The sequence below is a fragment of the Anser cygnoides genome, chromosome 5 (genome assembly GCF_040182565.1).
Source record: "Anser cygnoides isolate HZ-2024a breed goose chromosome 5, Taihu_goose_T2T_genome, whole genome shotgun sequence".
In the NCBI taxonomy this organism is placed as follows: Eukaryota; Metazoa; Chordata; class Aves; order Anseriformes; family Anatidae; genus Anser; species Anser cygnoides.
The window spans coordinates 27,153,839-27,171,706 of record NC_089877.1 but is presented as its reverse complement, the minus strand read 5'-3'; the positions used below and the strand labels follow the sequence as shown (position 1 = coordinate 27,171,706).

Here is a 17,868-nt window from a genome sequence, read left to right as displayed (position 1 = left end):
CCATATCAATTCAAGACTTTTAATTTGCCTTTATTCAGCTAAAATATCCACTTTCAAACTTCAGCTTTGCCTGTTTTCATTCTTTCATTCTTATTCCATTTTCTGGGTTTAATATGGGCAAATGTGAGTATAGAAATAGCAATCATGAACAGCTAAAACACTGTGAAATCACAAGCTATCTTGTCTTGATATACTTTATTGATACAGGCCATCTACCTAGCCAAGAGAAATTTTCTTGAGCTACAAAATCTAGTACATCCACATTTTAAAATCAAACACCCATTCCAAAGGAAAAATACGAAATTCATATCAGTGGACTAAGCTTTAGAGGGACGGAAAACAACAATAAAAATTAAAAAGTGACTTGTGTTGATGCCCAGACGAAACTGACCCTTGAGAGGGTTAAATTAATCTTAGATTTCCAATTGCAATTATATTGGATGGAACAAAATGTCGAACAGCATGGATTTCATCCTAAATCTTTCAAGACATTTAAAAAAACATATTAAACTACTCTGTTTCAAATATAATTAACAGACATAGAAAGATGAAAGAAAAATGGAAAAAAGTATGTAACAGAGGCTTCAGCACATGATTCAACTTGCTATACAAATTAGATGGCAGACTTGTGATAGCACATTTCCTTCTTTGTCTTGGTTTTAACTGTTACAGCTACATGACATACCCAGCCCAACGCTGCTGTTTTCCAGTAAGTAACTAAGATGCTCAAACATGGCTTTTTGGTTTTGACGACTAATTCGACAGAAGTAGCATAGGAATCGACAACAGCTTGCCACCATCTTAGGAAAAACGATCTGCTGAAGAAGAAAGTTGACAAAGCAGTGAAATATGTTAATTACCAATCTGTTCCAATTCTTCTTCCTGCATCCCTAATAAGGAAAGTATAGTGAAGTTACCAAGGTGACAAGCAGTTGATGGTTGCTCTTGTTCTAATTTAAGAAAGGACCTGCATTTCCTTTTAACATTTGTGTTCATTAGACCATTGGGTTTAAAATGTTGAAAAATTATTTTACAGGGAACTACAGGGGACATATAATGAAGAAAAACTGAGAGTTATTTCTCAATTCTCAAACAAAGCAATCTGCAGACTTGCAAATGTGGTTATACATAAACAACATTATGGTAACAAGCTCAACCAAAAAATATTAGGTCACATCAGAATAAAATATTAAAGGACCTTAGTTTATCCAGACATACTCATTACAATAAGAATACACAGTCTTTTAAAAAAGGTTTCTACAAGACTTCTACATTCCTCAATGCATAGGCCTGATAACATATATTAATATTTTATTTTTGCTGTGCAATTTTTTTTAAAGACATTTTCCTTGCTGTGCATTACATTGAAAGGATTTCTCCTCTGAAAACAAAATAATTTAATCTGTAGCATACCCAAATGAACGTTTCACAAACTGCAATTAGTCATAACATCTTCTGGCATGAAAAACTTATGCCAGTCTCACATTTTACTGAAAGGAGATGAAAGAACAAAAATCATGGGAGAGACTTTTGATGATTGTTTTAAGGTTATCCTACCAGATGTATTAAATTTACCATTATATGGCACTTAAAGTGTCAAGCACGGTTGCAAATCTGCATCCTAAGGATGCACAGAAAATTAGGCAGAAAATTAATGACCACCCAGGAGAATTCTTTTTGAAATAATCTGACCAGCTCTCATCAGGCAAAAATAGGAATGTATTCTATATAATATATACACACACACACACTATAATATTCTATACAATGCATTATATTCTGTGAGATCCAAGGTGATATTCAAGCACTTTAATCAAAATACCATGTTTTTTCTTCCTCCGACATCCTGCCTTCTTCACTTCATACCTTGCAACTATAAATAATATTAGTTATACTTCATTATACAAAGCATAATAAATATTGCCTCCTTTACAGAACAACTCTAATTCATTCTAATGCAGCATTTTCAACTGAGACAACAGTTTTGTGGGTAAAATAGTGATTATGTTAATTAAAAGTTATATGATAATGTATTATCTATTCAAGACATCAGGTACATTTCCTAACTTCCACAGACTTGAGTTGATTAAGCATAGTCTGACACAGGGTTTTTTTGTTAATGTGTGTGGCTCACTTGGCTATTTTAGTCATGAAGGTGTTAATATGTAAAAGTAGCAATAGATATGATTTCTATTTTTAAACGTATGATAGAAGAAAATTAATGAAAAACATTCATTCATTCCTGAAAACATTCAGCAAAGCTTCCATCCCCATAATTTACAGGGATTTTAAACTAAGCAAAATGTGTGACATAACCTTGTTTACAGAATTACAGTAAGAGCCACAATGTTAAAAAATTGTCATTTTAGAAATTCTTTATTATTAACAGGTATCGATACAAAAATGGAATTTGAAAATTTCCAAATCAGTAAGAAGTAATTTTGAAGTAAAATGTTTCCATTTTGAGAGTCAAAAAGGGCACTGTTTAGGATTCTTTGAAAGATAACTAACAACAGAGTTGTGAGGAACTCAACTGAGAGCACAAAGAGCAATGTTCTAATGTCTGATGCCACCACTATTCCTTAACTGTACAGAAGCAAGTAATTGGACAAAAGCCTGAAGAATTTCAATTGAGTATATAAAACCATCACTGACCAAGGCACGCACACTGTTTCTGGCCCTACTCCTTTCTTCCTAAGGACACCTTACCTGGGCCAGTAAAAGATCCCCGGCATACGGAGACGTACCTTTTCCAGTTTAATGCTTGCCAGTTCCTAAGTGAACAACCTTTCAAGTGAGACGTCTATACGTGCTTAGAAGAAAAGCATGCCAGCAGGAGATCAACAGACAGCATATGGCAATCACTTTAAAAAACAGTGCTCTCCCTGCAAGGTTCGTATGGAAGATATTTCACATTTGGAACTCAGAAACAACACTTCTCTGCCTGTACAGTTCCTTGTCCAATGGTTTGCTCTATGAAATCTCCCCATCGCAATATCTAAAATCTGTGTTAATGGAGTGCAAAGGTCCATTAATAAGCCTTGCTGTGTTATTTCATAATATGACTCTAGCCCTCTGTTTCCATTTAAAAAAAAAAAAGGGTTCTGAATGGTGGGTATCTGCAAGTTTCCACTCTTAAGGCGAAAATGAGGCACCGTGAGACTGGAATAGATCAAATTCTAAACACACCCTATTTCATATTCATATTTCTTGGTAAGATTTCTATTCCTGTGCCAATCCCAATTCAATGGGTGAAGTTTTGGATTCCACACACAATTTATAGATATAGGGATATAAAATAGGATATTCTGGGTGGCCAGACTCATTACCTGGCTACTGCCGTTAAAGACAACAAAAAATCCTTTTACAAATATATCAACGCGAAACGGAGGACTAAGGAGAATCTCCATCCTTTACTGGATGTGAGGGGAAACCTAGTTACTAAGGATGAGGAAAAGGCTGAGGTGCTTAATACCGCCTTTGCCTCAGTCTTTAGCGGCAATACCGGTTGTTCTCTGGATACCCAGTGCCTTGAGCTGGTGGAAGGGGATGGGGAGCAGGACGTGGCCTTCGCTATCCATGAGGAAATGGTTGGTGACCTGCTACGGAGCTTGGATGTGCGCAAGTCGATGGGGCCGGATGGGATGCACCCGAGGGTACTGAAAGAACTGGCGGAGGAGCTGGCCGAGCCGCTTTCCATCATTTATCGGCAGTCCTGGCTATTGGGGGAGGTCCCAGTTGACTGGCGGCTAGCCAATGTGACGCCCATCTATAAGAAGGGCCGCAGGGCAGACCCGGGGAGCTATAGGCCTGTCAGTTTGACCTCAGTGCCAGGAAAGCTCATGGAGCAGATTATCTTGAGGGTCATCACGCGGCACTTGCAGGGCAAGCAGGCGATCAGGCCCAGTCAGCATGGGTTTATGAAAGGCAGGTCCTGCTTGACGAACCTGATCTCCTTCTATGACCAAGTGACGTGCTTGGTGGATGAGGGAAAGGCTGTGGATGTGGTTTACCTTGACCTCAGTAAGGCTTTTGACACAGTTCCCCACAACATTCTCCTCAAGAAACTGGCTGCTCGGGGCTTGGACTGGCGTACGCTTCGCTGGGTTAGAAACTGGCTGGATAGCCGGGCCCAGAGAGTTGTGGTGAATGGAGTCAAATCTGGTTGGAGGCCGGTCACTAGTGGTGTCCCCCAGGGCTCGGTACTGGGGCCGGTCCTCTTTAATATCTTTATCGATGATCTGGATGAGGGCGTCCAGTGCACCCTCAGTAAGTTTGCAGATGACACCAAGCTAAGTGCGTGTGTCGATCTGCTCGAGGGCAGGAAGGCTCTGCAGGAGGATCTGGATAGGCTGGAGCGATGGGCTGAGGTCAACTGTATGAAGTTCAACAAGGCCAAGTGCCGGGTCCTGCACCTGGGGCGCAACAACCCCAAGCAGAGCTACAGGCTGGGAGATGAGTGGCTGGAAAGCTGCCTGGCCGAGAGGGACCTGGGAGTATTGGTTGATAGTCGGCTGAATATGAGCCAGCAGTGTGCCCAGGTGGCCAAGAAGGCCAACAGCATCCTGGCTTGCATAAGAAGCAGTGTGGCCAGCAGGTCTAGGGAAGTGATTGTCCCTCTGTACTCGGCTCTGGTGAGGCCGCACCTCGAGTACTGTGTTCAGTTTTGGGCCCCTCGCTACAGGAAGGACATGGACGTGCTCGAGAGAGTCCAGAGAAGGGCGACCAAGCTGGTGAGGGGTCTGGAGTACAAGTCTTACGAGGAGCGGCTGAGGGAGCTGGGCTTGTTCAGCCTGGAGAAGAGGAGGCTCAGGGGAGACCTTATCGCTCTCTACAGTTACCTTAAAGGAGGCTGTAAAGGGGTGGGGGTTGGTCTGTTCTCCTACGTGCCTGGTGACAGGACGAGGGGGAATGGGCGAAAGTTGCGACAGGGGAGTTTTAGGTTGGATGTTAGGAAGTACTTCTTTACCGAAAGGGTTATTAAGCATTGGAATGGGCTGCCCAGGGAGGTGGTGGAGTCACCATCCCTGGAGGTCTTTAAAAGACGTTTAGATGTAGAGCTTAGCGATATGGTTTAGTGGAGTACTTAGTGTTAGGTCGGAGGTTGGACTCGATGATCTTGAGGTCTCTTCCAACCTAGAAATCTGTGATACTGTGATACTGTGATTAAATGACACCAGGTTAACAACTCATTTTCTAGGTCTACATTCCTCATGAAAAATATCATGGTAACTTCTATGATGTATTTTTGTGCTATAAAAATTCTCTGTGATAACATTCTTAAGTAGAATCAGAAGGAACAGTATTTTTTTTTTTTTGTTTTTTTGGTTGGTTTTGTCACTTTGGACTTTATGTACAAATTGTAGCAAAAACAGAAGGTTGTGACACCTATAAATTACACAAGCATTTATCAGGTTAGAAATAATTGTAGTTTGCCTGGCCATACAAAAAAGAAAAAAAAAAGGTAAGCAGTATTTGGAGAATAGGAGACCCCTCTATTGGGGAGGGTGGCATTAGCATTAAAATGTCAGGCATAAGCAAAGAGAAGATAAGCCCACTTCATTTCTGACTTCCCTCAGGTAGCCGGAGGAATGTTCAGTTATGCTTCTCAAAATATTTATGCCATTCTACCTTTAAACTAACATATAGGTATTCAAACATAACACTAAGAAAAGGCAAAACACAATTTTGCAGGAAAATTACAGCTCAAGTATTTGAATTTGAGCATTCAAAATAAAGTTGCTGTAAGTTAACTAATTATACAGTTTATTGTTAACAACACTTTATCTAAGATGAAGAGGTCTATTTTCCTAGCAGAGCTAAGCCTCTCATATAGACACATAACATATATATTTAATTTAAAATTAAAAACAAAACAAAACAAAAACCAAACATTTAAGGTACAATTAAAAGACAAATAAAATACCTATTACCTATCTCTCACTTTTTAAAAATTAAGTCCTAGAATGACAGTCCCTCTACTACTATAAGAACTGTTCAATTTTTAACGTTAATCAATATTTCAATCTGGACAAGCAAAATCTACCTTATATATGAGATCTATTTATCTTAGCTTTCTCTAACATCCTTTTTACACTTTTCCAAAAGTACAAGATGTGAAACGAATAATAAAATTACAGTGAAATTACCTGAGACTTATCTCCTCCAAGCACATTCACCATCACATCCATAACTGTCTCATGCATGCCCAAGACTCTCATTAAGTTAGGATGCTGATAAAACACCTTGTTGTTCATTATATCCCTGAAGTGGAAGAAAAGGCAACATTTTCAAGAAATACTATTTTCATCTATTAGAGGTTTCAGACATATGCACTCATTGTCATAATATGATTTTAAATTCTCAGATTTCAGTGTAACACAAAAACATCTGACAAATAAATGCTTCACATTTAAACATGCTATCATTCCTCTAATTGTCATGAATTCTATGTAACAAGAACCTAAACTCTTCAATTATTTCAAAATGGCATTTTTCTTCATCTTTAAATTGTTCTTACCATCTGTTCTCTTTAAAGAAAAAAACATACTCTGTTAAGATCTAAGTGTAAAAGAATATATTCAATTACATTGTAAGTAGAGAATGGGGATCAATAAATCTAAATCTAATCTCATCTCTGCAGAAACACTGCTTAATTAATTTTATCAGTTCACAAAGTAGAAGATACTAAAGAGACTCAATTTTCAAGGATATTAGTTAAATGTCTTTCATTGATATTTCCAAAATTAGAACTATCTAGAAGAATATTTAACATGGCATAAAATTCTCTTAAATAATTGGAATATTTTATAATTTTCACTCTGCCCACCCTCCTTTCAACACATTCTGGAACTTCTATATTGGTTTCACAATCCAGAACACAGTTTATGTATTTTCATAGGGGATACAAGGATTTCTAAAATTTCTAAGGCTTACTCTTTATCCCTCCTAGAATTCTCATCAATTTCACAAACTCAGCATTGAGAACAAATTATTCAATCCTGTCCCATACTAATTAATAAAGCGTTTTTACAAATTGCTCAACTTGCTGAAGAGACTCTTGTTTGCAATTTTTACAGCAAAGTAGTAAAGGTAATGCAAGTTCCTTACAACTGTTGTAAAGGAAAGAAACTGTTCAATGTTCTTGATGAAGGACAAATAAACATAGGTCTCAGGTAATCTTACAACTAGTGCTTTCTCTCTTTTTAAATATATCATTTAAATTTAAGTAATGATTTTTTTTTTTTTTACTTCCAACATTAATTGGCCTAATCCTGCAATTACTCACTTATGAGGAGTAATAAAACATTCAGGCATGTACAAAACTACTGGTGCTTAACAGAGGTAATCTCATAACATAATCTGGTATCAGCAGGGATTACACAAAGTCAAGGTTTTATAATTCTAATGTTATAAAGAATAATATAAGCAGTCTTGTACAAATACTTTACGTTATCATTGATATCACATAATAAATACTAATCAGCTTGAAATCTTTCAGATCACAACAACACTTTGCTGGTTCTACCTAGCTACTCGTACAAACTTGTCACTTAGAAAGATAGCAGCAAGTCTATTCACATATGCATGCAAAATTAATGTCAGCTTTAAATTTAGGAAGGGTGTGGTAGACAGCAATACAGATGTAAATCATCAGTTTTCTATGCTAAAACACATACATTTACAAAGCTTCAGCAAAACATCTGAAAAATACTCATTAGGCTTCACTGTTGTAAAAATAATCCTGTTTCTTTAGGTGAGAAAACACCTTAGTTCACAGGGAAAAAAAAAAAAAGACAATGTTCATAGAGAGATCAATTGGAGCCATACTGGAAATTTCCACCAAAAATTGAAATATTTAATATTTATCTGCATTTCAGTACTGTACTAATTTTCATTTAGGATCTTAAGTAGAAGGATTTACTAATATAACAGAAAATGTTACTCAAAAATAAAATGATGTTAATTCCATACCCTAATCCATTAATCATTAGCAATTCCTCCTCTTTTCCCATTCTGACACTGAGAAGTGAGCGAATCTGGCCCAGTGCAGCAAGCAGATTAATTGTATCCTTCACAGAGGTAGCACTAATAGTGTATGCTTTCCTCAGAGCTTGAAGTAGCTCACCAATGCTGTCATATTGCCTACGAAGGAGGGTATACATAATCCGAACCAATTCTGGATCTTGAATCTGATCTTCCTGAGACCAGCGTACCATAGTCTGGGATATGAGTTCCTTCAGTGTAGCTAAAAGAATAAAATACAGAAAATGTTACTAGACTTTACAACCACAAAAAAGTCAAAAACACGTATTACAGTAAAATATTATAACAGCAGACAACGAGGCAAAACAAAACAGTTATAAGAAAGCAAAAGAACATTAGCAGACTGAACAGAATTTTCAACTGGAAAAATAATTCCTGGATCTTTCAAGGTAAGTGTGATGTTCCTGAGAGATGGAAAACAAGAAATTTCTACTTATTGTTCAAGTCAATTCAATTCAGCACTGTTAGCAATGAAAACTTCTTGGCTCAGTAGGACCCCTAGAATGATCCTTGTGAGTGAAATACTAAATTTAACATTTTAATTTGCCCTTCATTTCTACATTAAGATTTATAAAATAGAAGTAATTGCAGAGCTTTTTCTAGTGCAAAAACCTTTTCATTAGGAATGACTTTAATGTAATTTTAAATGTCAAAGAAACATCGTATTTTTGATGAATATCAATTTAAGTTTGGAATACAGAAACTAATCATTAAGTTTTCAGTTTATTGAAGAGTTTATCTAGTTTATTGAGAGTTTATCAGCTGACAAGTACGATTCCAATTATACCAGAAATATTTATGAATGTGGGCTGAGCTTGCTAATTAGTTTTGCCAGAGGGGATTAAAAAGCCTGTTCTAAACTTAAAAAACTACCAGAAAGGAGGATGAGATAGCTTCCTTCTCTTTTAATAATCAAATATCCAATTCAGGGCCAAGACTGGATGACTTTAGCAGCTTTTGCTATTCATTCATTCAATGAATGTTTAGCTACTTTGTTGTTCAAACAAGGATTCTCTATTATCTTCAAAGAAGATGACGTCCTACCTGGAAACATCTCAAAACTGTGTGATGTTGCATACACACTAAGGAACCAGAGAAGCAAACTGATTTAAAACAGGGAATTTAATCTGTGTTACCCATCTATTTTGGAAAAGTCACTACCACTTAGTAATACATTCTCTAAAAAATTGTGTTGTTTGGAAGTACACAACGCATATTGCTTGGAGCAGTTCTGTGTTTTACACGTCACATATTCAATGACTGTGTAAACAATTTTTCTAAGCCCTGAGTTCAAGAGCTTTACCTAAAAACTAAACACATATCCCAGTCCTTGTTCTAACAAATGCTCATTATTTATACCAAATGGATCAGGATATCTTTTCACTTGCCAGTTCTTCTCTCTTACAATTTACTTAATGATGTATTTATAGAAAACAGTCATTAGTTCTTACATTTTGTTTTAAAAAACAGGCTTTTTCTGTGGGGATGGATTCTCTATTTCATTAAGACAGCTCTATTATTAGGGGAAGGTTATGAATGAAAATACTAAACAAGTTTTTTTTTGAAAACATTGTTTAACTTCTCCAATCAGCTTCTTCTTTCAGTGCTATGGCATAGTCTCTTCTTTCATTTTTGCACTAAACTCTTCTTCCCTAGAATAACTAATGCTTTCCAATAACTTTTCAACTCATTGAATGTCAGAAAGAAAGAAAAAAAAAAAGCAGAACTAACGAAGACTGGAAACTGGCAATAAAACAGTAATTAAAATCACTGAAAATAAAGTCACTGCAAATAAAATTAAGTTGGAAAACAGTCTTAATAAATTAACAATACAATGAGTTCTTAACAGACATGAGTTCTGTCAATAGATCCATAAAAATATCAGCTCAAATTCACTTCCTGCCCATCCCCCCCCCAAAAAAAATCAAATCAAAATTCAGTATTTATTAAGAAGTGAATAGTTAAAGCAGAGTACAACATGCCATTCTGTTAATCTATTATTTAGTCACATCTTGAATTTGATATGTAGTTCTGGTCCACTACTCACTTTTTTGTCCAACACAAGAAGAGTCCATCAAACAAAGCCCTTCACAAGACAGTATCTAAGCCAGAAATTAAGGTGGTTCTTCACATAATGGATGAAAGAACCCTGAAATTCCCTGCCAAAGTTGTGGCAGATGCTAAAAGTTCACATTTGCTCTGTGGAAACTACACAAATATTTGTCAGAACAATGGAATGGGGATCTAAAAAGACAAACCACTTTAGACAGGAAGCTTCCTGAGCTGAAGGTAACTGGACACTGGAACAACATAAAAGTAGTAAATATCATATCCAATTGTTCTCTTCTTGCCTGTCCTCAGATATCCATTTGTAGTCAATGTTTGAAAGAAGGTATTGATTTACATGGATCTGAATCTTAACAGTTGGTCTTACCAATCATATTTGTAGAATCATAGAATATCCAAGTTGGAAGGGACCCACAAGGATCATCAAGTCCAACTTCTGGGTCCCCAAAAGATCACCCAAAAAACTCAGACCATGTATCTGAGAGCGTTGTCCAAATGCTTCTTGAACTCTGACAACTGTAGTGTATGAACGGTGCTTCTAGCTCAGGGTCTCTAAGGCTCATTCCCAGGATTAATTTATCCAAGCACTTCTTAAAGGCACAGAACTTTGCAGTTCAGCTTCTGTTGCCTAAAAGTAGATAATTCCCAAGCTCCGTCTCCCAGCCACTTACATACACTCCCCAAAAGTTTAAGAACAGCAGTACGCTCTCAGGACTTCCAGCAGAACTCATGTGAAGAAGAAAGCCAGAAATGATTGCAAAATTTGACAAAAACTTTATAATTAATCGCTTAAGAGATATTAGAGTTAAAAACCTCAGGAAATAAGAATCTAATTCTTTCTAGGCTGTTCTTATGCCTTCTATGTATCTTATTTTAGGCTTTTTTCAATTGTCTTTTTAGAGTCTTTTTTTCTAATTAGATGTATTAGCTTGTGGCAGTGATTGGTGGTTTTCTCCCTTCTAATCCTTTCTAACATCTTTTGCCTTACACTGAAATGGAGAAGGTGTTTTGTTCATTGCTCTTCAGGAAAAAGATCTTCTGCAACTCAACCAAAAGATGAGAATAGTTAAGAAACAATCAGAAGTGATGACTTCAGCATCCTCTCAATGACAGTCAGCAAGATTCTGGTATGCTTTTTGACTACTAATAAATTATAAATGTGCTGTACTGTGATCAAACGTTCTCTAACTAAAGTTTAAGAAACAAGCAACAAAAAATGGAGCTAACAGCCAGTGGGAAGAATATTTTAAGTAACAACTAGTAAGTCAATATTCTGTGCTTTTAGTGTAAGCAGTACTCTAAGGGACAAAGTCTCAAAGGACACACTGTATGGCTCTTCAACTTAATCTACCACTGCATCTTCCTTTTTTTCTTGAGCAAGCTGTGAATATTATTCAACAGAGACTAAACCTTTTCACACAAGGATTCTCATATATCCACATTAAGATCCTCATTGTTTTAACACTGGAAATAAACTTAGGCATTTTTTCAAGCCAGTGAATTCTACTTCCTGATTTCTGTTCTGAGACTGGTAAACAAATATACACATTCAAAATATATGGTCCTACATGAAAAATTAATATTATAATAGCAGATACCATCCTTAAATTACAGGCACCTGAAGAGCCATGGTTAAATGAGCTTGACAGTCACAGTTTCTATTTCCAAAAACCCATGAACAAGATCAGTATTGACCTATATTCCTACCTGCATAAAACTAAAAAGGAGTCATATCACCTACTATCTTAAATAAAAACCCTTCCTTAATCATTTCTGCAAGGCATAGTATTCCTTTTATCAAACCACAAGCCTCTGACTTGGGGAAGGACATGAAGGGCAGCCCAGCAGACAGAATTTAGGAGCAAGCCAAGTACCGGGCATAGTGACATAGATAACAAGCTAAAAATAGTTGTTAAAGGTTACCCCATTTTTAACAAGAAAATTTAGTTCCTTAATGATCTTTAAAGGATGCATAATGAGTCCTCCATAGATATGACTTAACTAAATTATATATTAACAATTACAAAGTCCTATCATCATAATCAACACTAATATGTTGTTCATTCTCCGAGTTCTAGCTTGTTTTTAAAAGTATATTTTACAAATTCATCGCTAATGCTAGTTTAAAGTGCTGGCATTCCTCTCCAAAGATAAAAATCCATTTCTGAGTTGACTTGAACATGTGCTTAAAGGAAAGGAAAATTTCTTTTAGTTCCTTTCAGGTGCCTTTATTAGGAATACTCATACTCTAAGTATGTATGACCAGATGCTTGAAGTCAGAGAATTTCAACCTTAGCAATTTGTACGTGCCACTCACACCACCACTTTTTTATTGGGATACCTCAGATACGTGTTTCCTTTCACTCTCTGAATTCCAAATTACCCCTTGTGGAGGGGAGAGGATGGAAAGAGAAAGAGGGAAGTGCACACATGGACTCAGTTTTCAGCTACTGCTTTGTAGTTTTCCATTGTCCTTTGAGTGATTTCCTTGTGCATATGAACGTCCATATGCACATTAATGTAATGCATTACTCCAAGGAGGAGCCCCAGCCTGAAAAGATTATCTGAAATACCTATAGAAACTGACACTGAACTATCATTTGTCCAACTGCATCTCTTGTGACCCAAAGCTCCAGTATATGAGGTACATAAGTCGCTCTGTTTCAGAGACCAAACACCAGGTACCCCTAGGCTTTAGAAGTGAATGCTTTCTGATTCACAACAACTGAATTCACATGAAGCCAGAAGAAGAAATGACTCTTCACAGATACAAAGTAGGTCCTACTACCATTAAAGAGAAAACACTGCTAACAGATGAGTCTCTGGAGAATAAAAACCTTTTTCACGCAGCACATAAAATTATTATAAAATTTAATGTATTTACAACCTATTATCAGGCACAGCAGACCAAAACACGCTTTCAGAACAGAATGTATCCTTTCACAGAACAGGCAGATCATGTAAGAGGTATCCTGAGTTATAAAACAGCTTTGTTATCTAATCACACACAACTCTTGATGGAACAACTGTCTGAAATGAAATTAATGGTTCCAGGCATGCACAAAGACCTATTGCCAAGCTGAACAAACTGCAAGTGCAAGAGGAGCACTTTCTACCATTGTTGGTTAGAAGAGCGACCTCTAGTCACTTGCACAGTTCTGCACATGATATTCATTGGACAGTATTATAGAAACTTAGAGCTGGCAAAAAAAAAAAAATCTTGATTCATAAAGGCAAGGAGCAAGCACAGCAAAAAAATATGTTCTAAAGGAAAGCCTGGAGAAATTTGGCTTTTTACCTCATTACTCACCACACATAGTTACTACTAAGGGAAGCACTGAAACCCCCTAAATGTATGACAGCAAAACCAAAAGAAGACACAGATATTCTTACTATACAACAAACTCACCAAGGGCAATGCATGGGAGCGAAAGCCAGATGAGCTGATCAATGAGGCTCAAAATGCTCAGGCAGATGGTTAAGAAGAATTGCAAGCTAAGAGCTATCTTGCCTATTTAGACCAAAAACATCCCTCTTGCGTTAGAGAATAGGGCATGAGTATGTGCATACAAAGGAATACTGTTCAGATAAAAAGTCTCTGATTCCAAGTGTTTTGCAGTGTTTCTGTGCATATGTTACCCTAAGACGTAGCAGCAGTAGGAAGGAATATACTCATTTTCTTTTACTGTTTGTTTTTCTCTGCCAGCAACAGAACCACCCACAGTAAATAATTTGTTAGAGGAAACAGAGACAAAAGAACGATATATTTTCAAAATGCAACATGAAGTATTGCAGAGATGAAATAATAATGGCAAATTGATACTCCAGTTAAACAGACAGAACTTGAGATAACTTCAAAATGCAGGGCATTCATCTGCCACTTAAAAAACAAACAAACAAACAAACAAAAAAACTATTTTGCTCTCAAACAGGAAAGAAGTTGAATTAACACTTCTAGCAAACATTAGCAGAAAGGTATCTGGAACTTTTTCTTATTTTAACACTTCCTTTAATTAAAAGCAATGTATCTTTGAGAAGCCAGTAATAAATGAAATAGTCTATTTTCAGCTTTCCATCACTAAAATGACTGCATGGAGTTATCAATTACTTAATTAATACACATGCATTATTCCTTAATTTGGTTAACCAACTAAGAAATTCTTCACCTTAGTAGAACTACACACGTCAATGCCACAGAAATAAATCTATGACCGTTAATCTTTTAACACATTCATTAATATTGACTCTGCTGGAACATTCCTAATACTATTATTATCGACTCTTCAGTTATTCAGTAATATTTATTTAGATATCAAAATTATAGGTTTTAGTTTTGTTCTTAAAATACCTTCATTTATACCACTGAAAAGTAGTAATATAAGTGCAAACATACATAAGAAAAAACAAAGGGTTTCAGTAGTGTTTATTTCCTACAACAAAAATATTAAGAAGTTTGAAAAAAAATAATTCTCATAAAGTTCTAAATACAATAATACTGATAAAATCATTAAGGAGTTATAAAACAGTATTACAAGTTCGTTTTCCATTATAGATATATTCTAGAGCTGTCACTAATACAAAAGCATAAGAAGAGAAGGAACTAAAAACTAAGAGCACAGAAACCTTATGCTGAGTTTTGAAAGAAGCATTAGAGCAGAGGAGTAGCAGACATAGATGCAGAGCATAAGAACCCACAGAAGAGTTCAAGATAATGGAACTTTTGTCTGGACCACTAGGAAAATCTGGCGATGTGATTTATCACTGTAACTTCTCTGTGTTACCATAAATGTGATGTAGAACAGCAAAAAGTAAGTTGTCCAGCTACGAACTGTTGGCAAGCTACTGCTGTCCTGATATAGAAATACCACCTTTTTGAGTAGTACAAGTGTTCAGCAGTCACTAACAAAGTCACAATATTCCAAATTATGCTGCCTACAAGAGCTCTAGAACTTCAATCTTGCAGTTCTTATTTTAACAATCATTTCAGCACTACCTTAATTATAAGAAATTTCTGAGGTAGAAGCAAACTGGTATAACTTTAGCTTTTACTTCACGGAAGGCTATACCACATTTTCGAATTCAAACCAAAACCTTACATGGTGAAAGTTGTCCCTTTTTATAATAGAGAAGAATAAAGAATAATAAAGAACAGGAAGTGGAAAAATCATTTTGTGAAGTGTATCTTGCTCCTGAGAAGCATACATCTTCTCATGAATAAACAGAAAAGTAAAATAAAATTAAACTAAAGAAGAAAGTTTTTGGATATAAAAAAAAAAAAAAAAAAAAAAAAAAGAAGTCCAATTTGGAATGCTCAAGTCTAGATTATTGTGCCATAATTGATTTTTTTTTTACTTTTCTGTCATACTAATATGGAAATTTTAAAAACAGCATTAATGATCCGGACCCAAACTCCGCCCCCCCAATTTTAAATCCCTGTTTAACAATGTAGCTAATGTGTTCAGTATGCTTGTGATTGTTCTAAGAGGCAAAAGGAAAGTAAAGAGGTAGTCTCCCTCTTCAGTACATTCTCTAGTTTTATTAGAAAATAAACTGATGCTAATCATATAACCCTTCTAACACTTGCATCACAGAAGTATGTATGTAGCAAGAAAACTTACTAGGTGATTTCTCTTCTTCTTCCCTAGGCTCTACTTTTTCTGCTTTTGGTGGACCTTTGATTTTGTATATTAACGAACGGAGTTTGCCAGTCAAGGTGGAATCTTCCTCTTCCTCTTCTTCCTCTTCTAGTGGAATACCTTAATAGATAATAAAAATGATTAGAAACAAACCTTAACCTTTGAGGATGAACTCCTTCAATATTTAAACTACCCCAAAATATCTACAGGACAACCTTTTAATCAGCAAATTTCATAGAGGAAAAAATAATGTTTTAAGTGCCAATTAGATGGCAATATGACTCAAAGTCATATTTGATTAAATACGTGATTCTCTAGCTTATATTCTGCAGTATGAAATAAATAAATGACTATATCCTACAATATAGTACAACTTTTCAGTTGAGATATTTAGCAGTCATAAATAAATATATTATCTGAAATTAAAACTGGAAGAAGGCAGAAGTTTGTAGATAACATACTAGTTATAGAAGTTTTTCATTAAAACAAATAATGAGATGTATCTGAAGGGATGCAATTCTACAAATAGTTTACTACAGTTCAATATGTTGCTTCATAACTATTCAAACATTTTTTCAAATCTTTTACACCTCTTAATGATGATCAGATACCACATGTGTTATGAGCAATAGAACAGAATGTCTAAGCAGGTTCCGTTCAGACCAGAGCTAATTGGGCAGAGCTCAAATCGAAGTTTTTGCTGTTTGGCTGCTGGTCAAAGTAAGAGTGATTCTTAGCACCGAGAAAAAGAAAAGATTTCCAGATACTAAAGAGGTACAAGCTGGTGAAGAGGAAAAAGAATTAATTTAGGAGGATGTAACTTGTATTACAAAAAGAAACTAAGAAAAGAAAAAACAACTGAAATGTGGTATCAGGTTGGAGAAAGCATGCAACTAGCAGCTAACAAAGGGGAAAGTTTTAAACTAGTGACTAAGTGACTAGGAAGAAAAAATTCAGAGGCAGTAGGAGAGAATGAGAGAACCAGAAGCTGAAATGTAAGATGATATAAGGAATTTGAGGAATGAGAAAAATAAGACTGGCTTGGCAAAATGAATAGCTAAATGAAAAGCTACATACAGTTGGTGTCTGGAAGGAGTAGGAATGGGAAGCGTAGCCAGTAAGGAGACAGAAGAGAAAGAAGAAAAGGATGTTAAGTAATGCAAGAGACTGGCACCAAAAAACCTAACCTAGGCCCTGGAAGCAAAAGGAACTGACAGGATAACTCCTGAAAATCTGAAATGAACAGACAAGAAGAAATACACTCGGATGATGAGTTAAGACAGTGGCAGAGCAGAGGAGGTAGGGTCTCATTCACCTCTCCAGATCAGATGTCATTCATGCTCCATCTTCTTAGAGCTGCTTTCAGAAGCTGACCTAATAACTATTGTTATTCACTAATCACTTAATTCAAGTGGCAGAGGTCTGTGCGCTGGAACACATAGTTCCAACCCAGCAGATGAAACAGACAAGTGTCAGTTTGATATTATGCAATAAAATATGCTTTACGTTCTTTTGTTTTGTTTTCAGTCAAGAAATTACACACAAGAAATATTATGAGAATTATTATTTTGCTGGCAACACTAACCACTCACGGTTTGGATGTGCTAGGATTCAGGCTGCCTGAGTAACTTTAATTCAGAGTATTTGTGTATATTCATTATGAGGCAGCCTTTAATTACTTGATTGCATACATATTTTTCCATTTAGACTCCAAAGTACACTTAGTATTAAAAAGCTGTTTAAATATTCCAAGCACAACTCAGTTTTATCTGCAGCTTACATTGCTTAGTACTGATTTTCAGAACTGAGTCAGGACAGATTATGAAGAGCATTTATTTGTGGTGACCACCTATGCTAAATTTGTACAAAGTAATGAATATGACTTTGTTTAAGATCCAAAGGATCAGTAAAATATTTTAATTATGAGATTGCTTTCTCTATCTTCAATTCTCTATCTCACTCAACATACAAATTAATAATGCAATAAATAAGAGTACATGCTAAAATAAATAAATAAATAGATAGATAGCTAAATAAATAAATACCCCCACCCAAAAAAAAAATAATCCTTAATCACTAGGGTTTCACCTCCTGAAAAGATGAAGAGTGACCAGGAGCT

The 17,868-nt window shown here is 36.0% G+C and overlaps 1 protein-coding gene across 11 annotated transcripts in view; it reads right to left on the bottom strand.

The window, feature by feature from the left end:
- RYR3 (ryanodine receptor 3) overlaps positions 1 to 17,868 on the bottom strand; it is a 234,166-nt gene that overhangs the window by 94,907 nt on the left and 121,391 nt on the right. For 8 of the 11 annotated variants that reach the window (XM_066997687.1, XM_066997680.1, XM_066997684.1 and 5 more), the window contains exons 38-41: positions 15,732 to 15,869; positions 7,975 to 8,248; positions 6,150 to 6,264; positions 686 to 818 (exon numbers count right to left, since the gene is read on the bottom strand). In XM_066997687.1, the coding sequence (XP_066853788.1) occupies positions 686 to 818; positions 6,150 to 6,264; positions 7,975 to 8,248; positions 15,732 to 15,869 (660 nt within the window). The remainder of the gene's footprint in view (positions 1 to 685; positions 819 to 6,149; positions 6,265 to 7,974; positions 8,249 to 15,731; positions 15,870 to 17,868) is intronic. The other 3 variants (XM_066997682.1, XM_066997685.1, XM_013174234.3) reach the window with 1 other exon arrangement.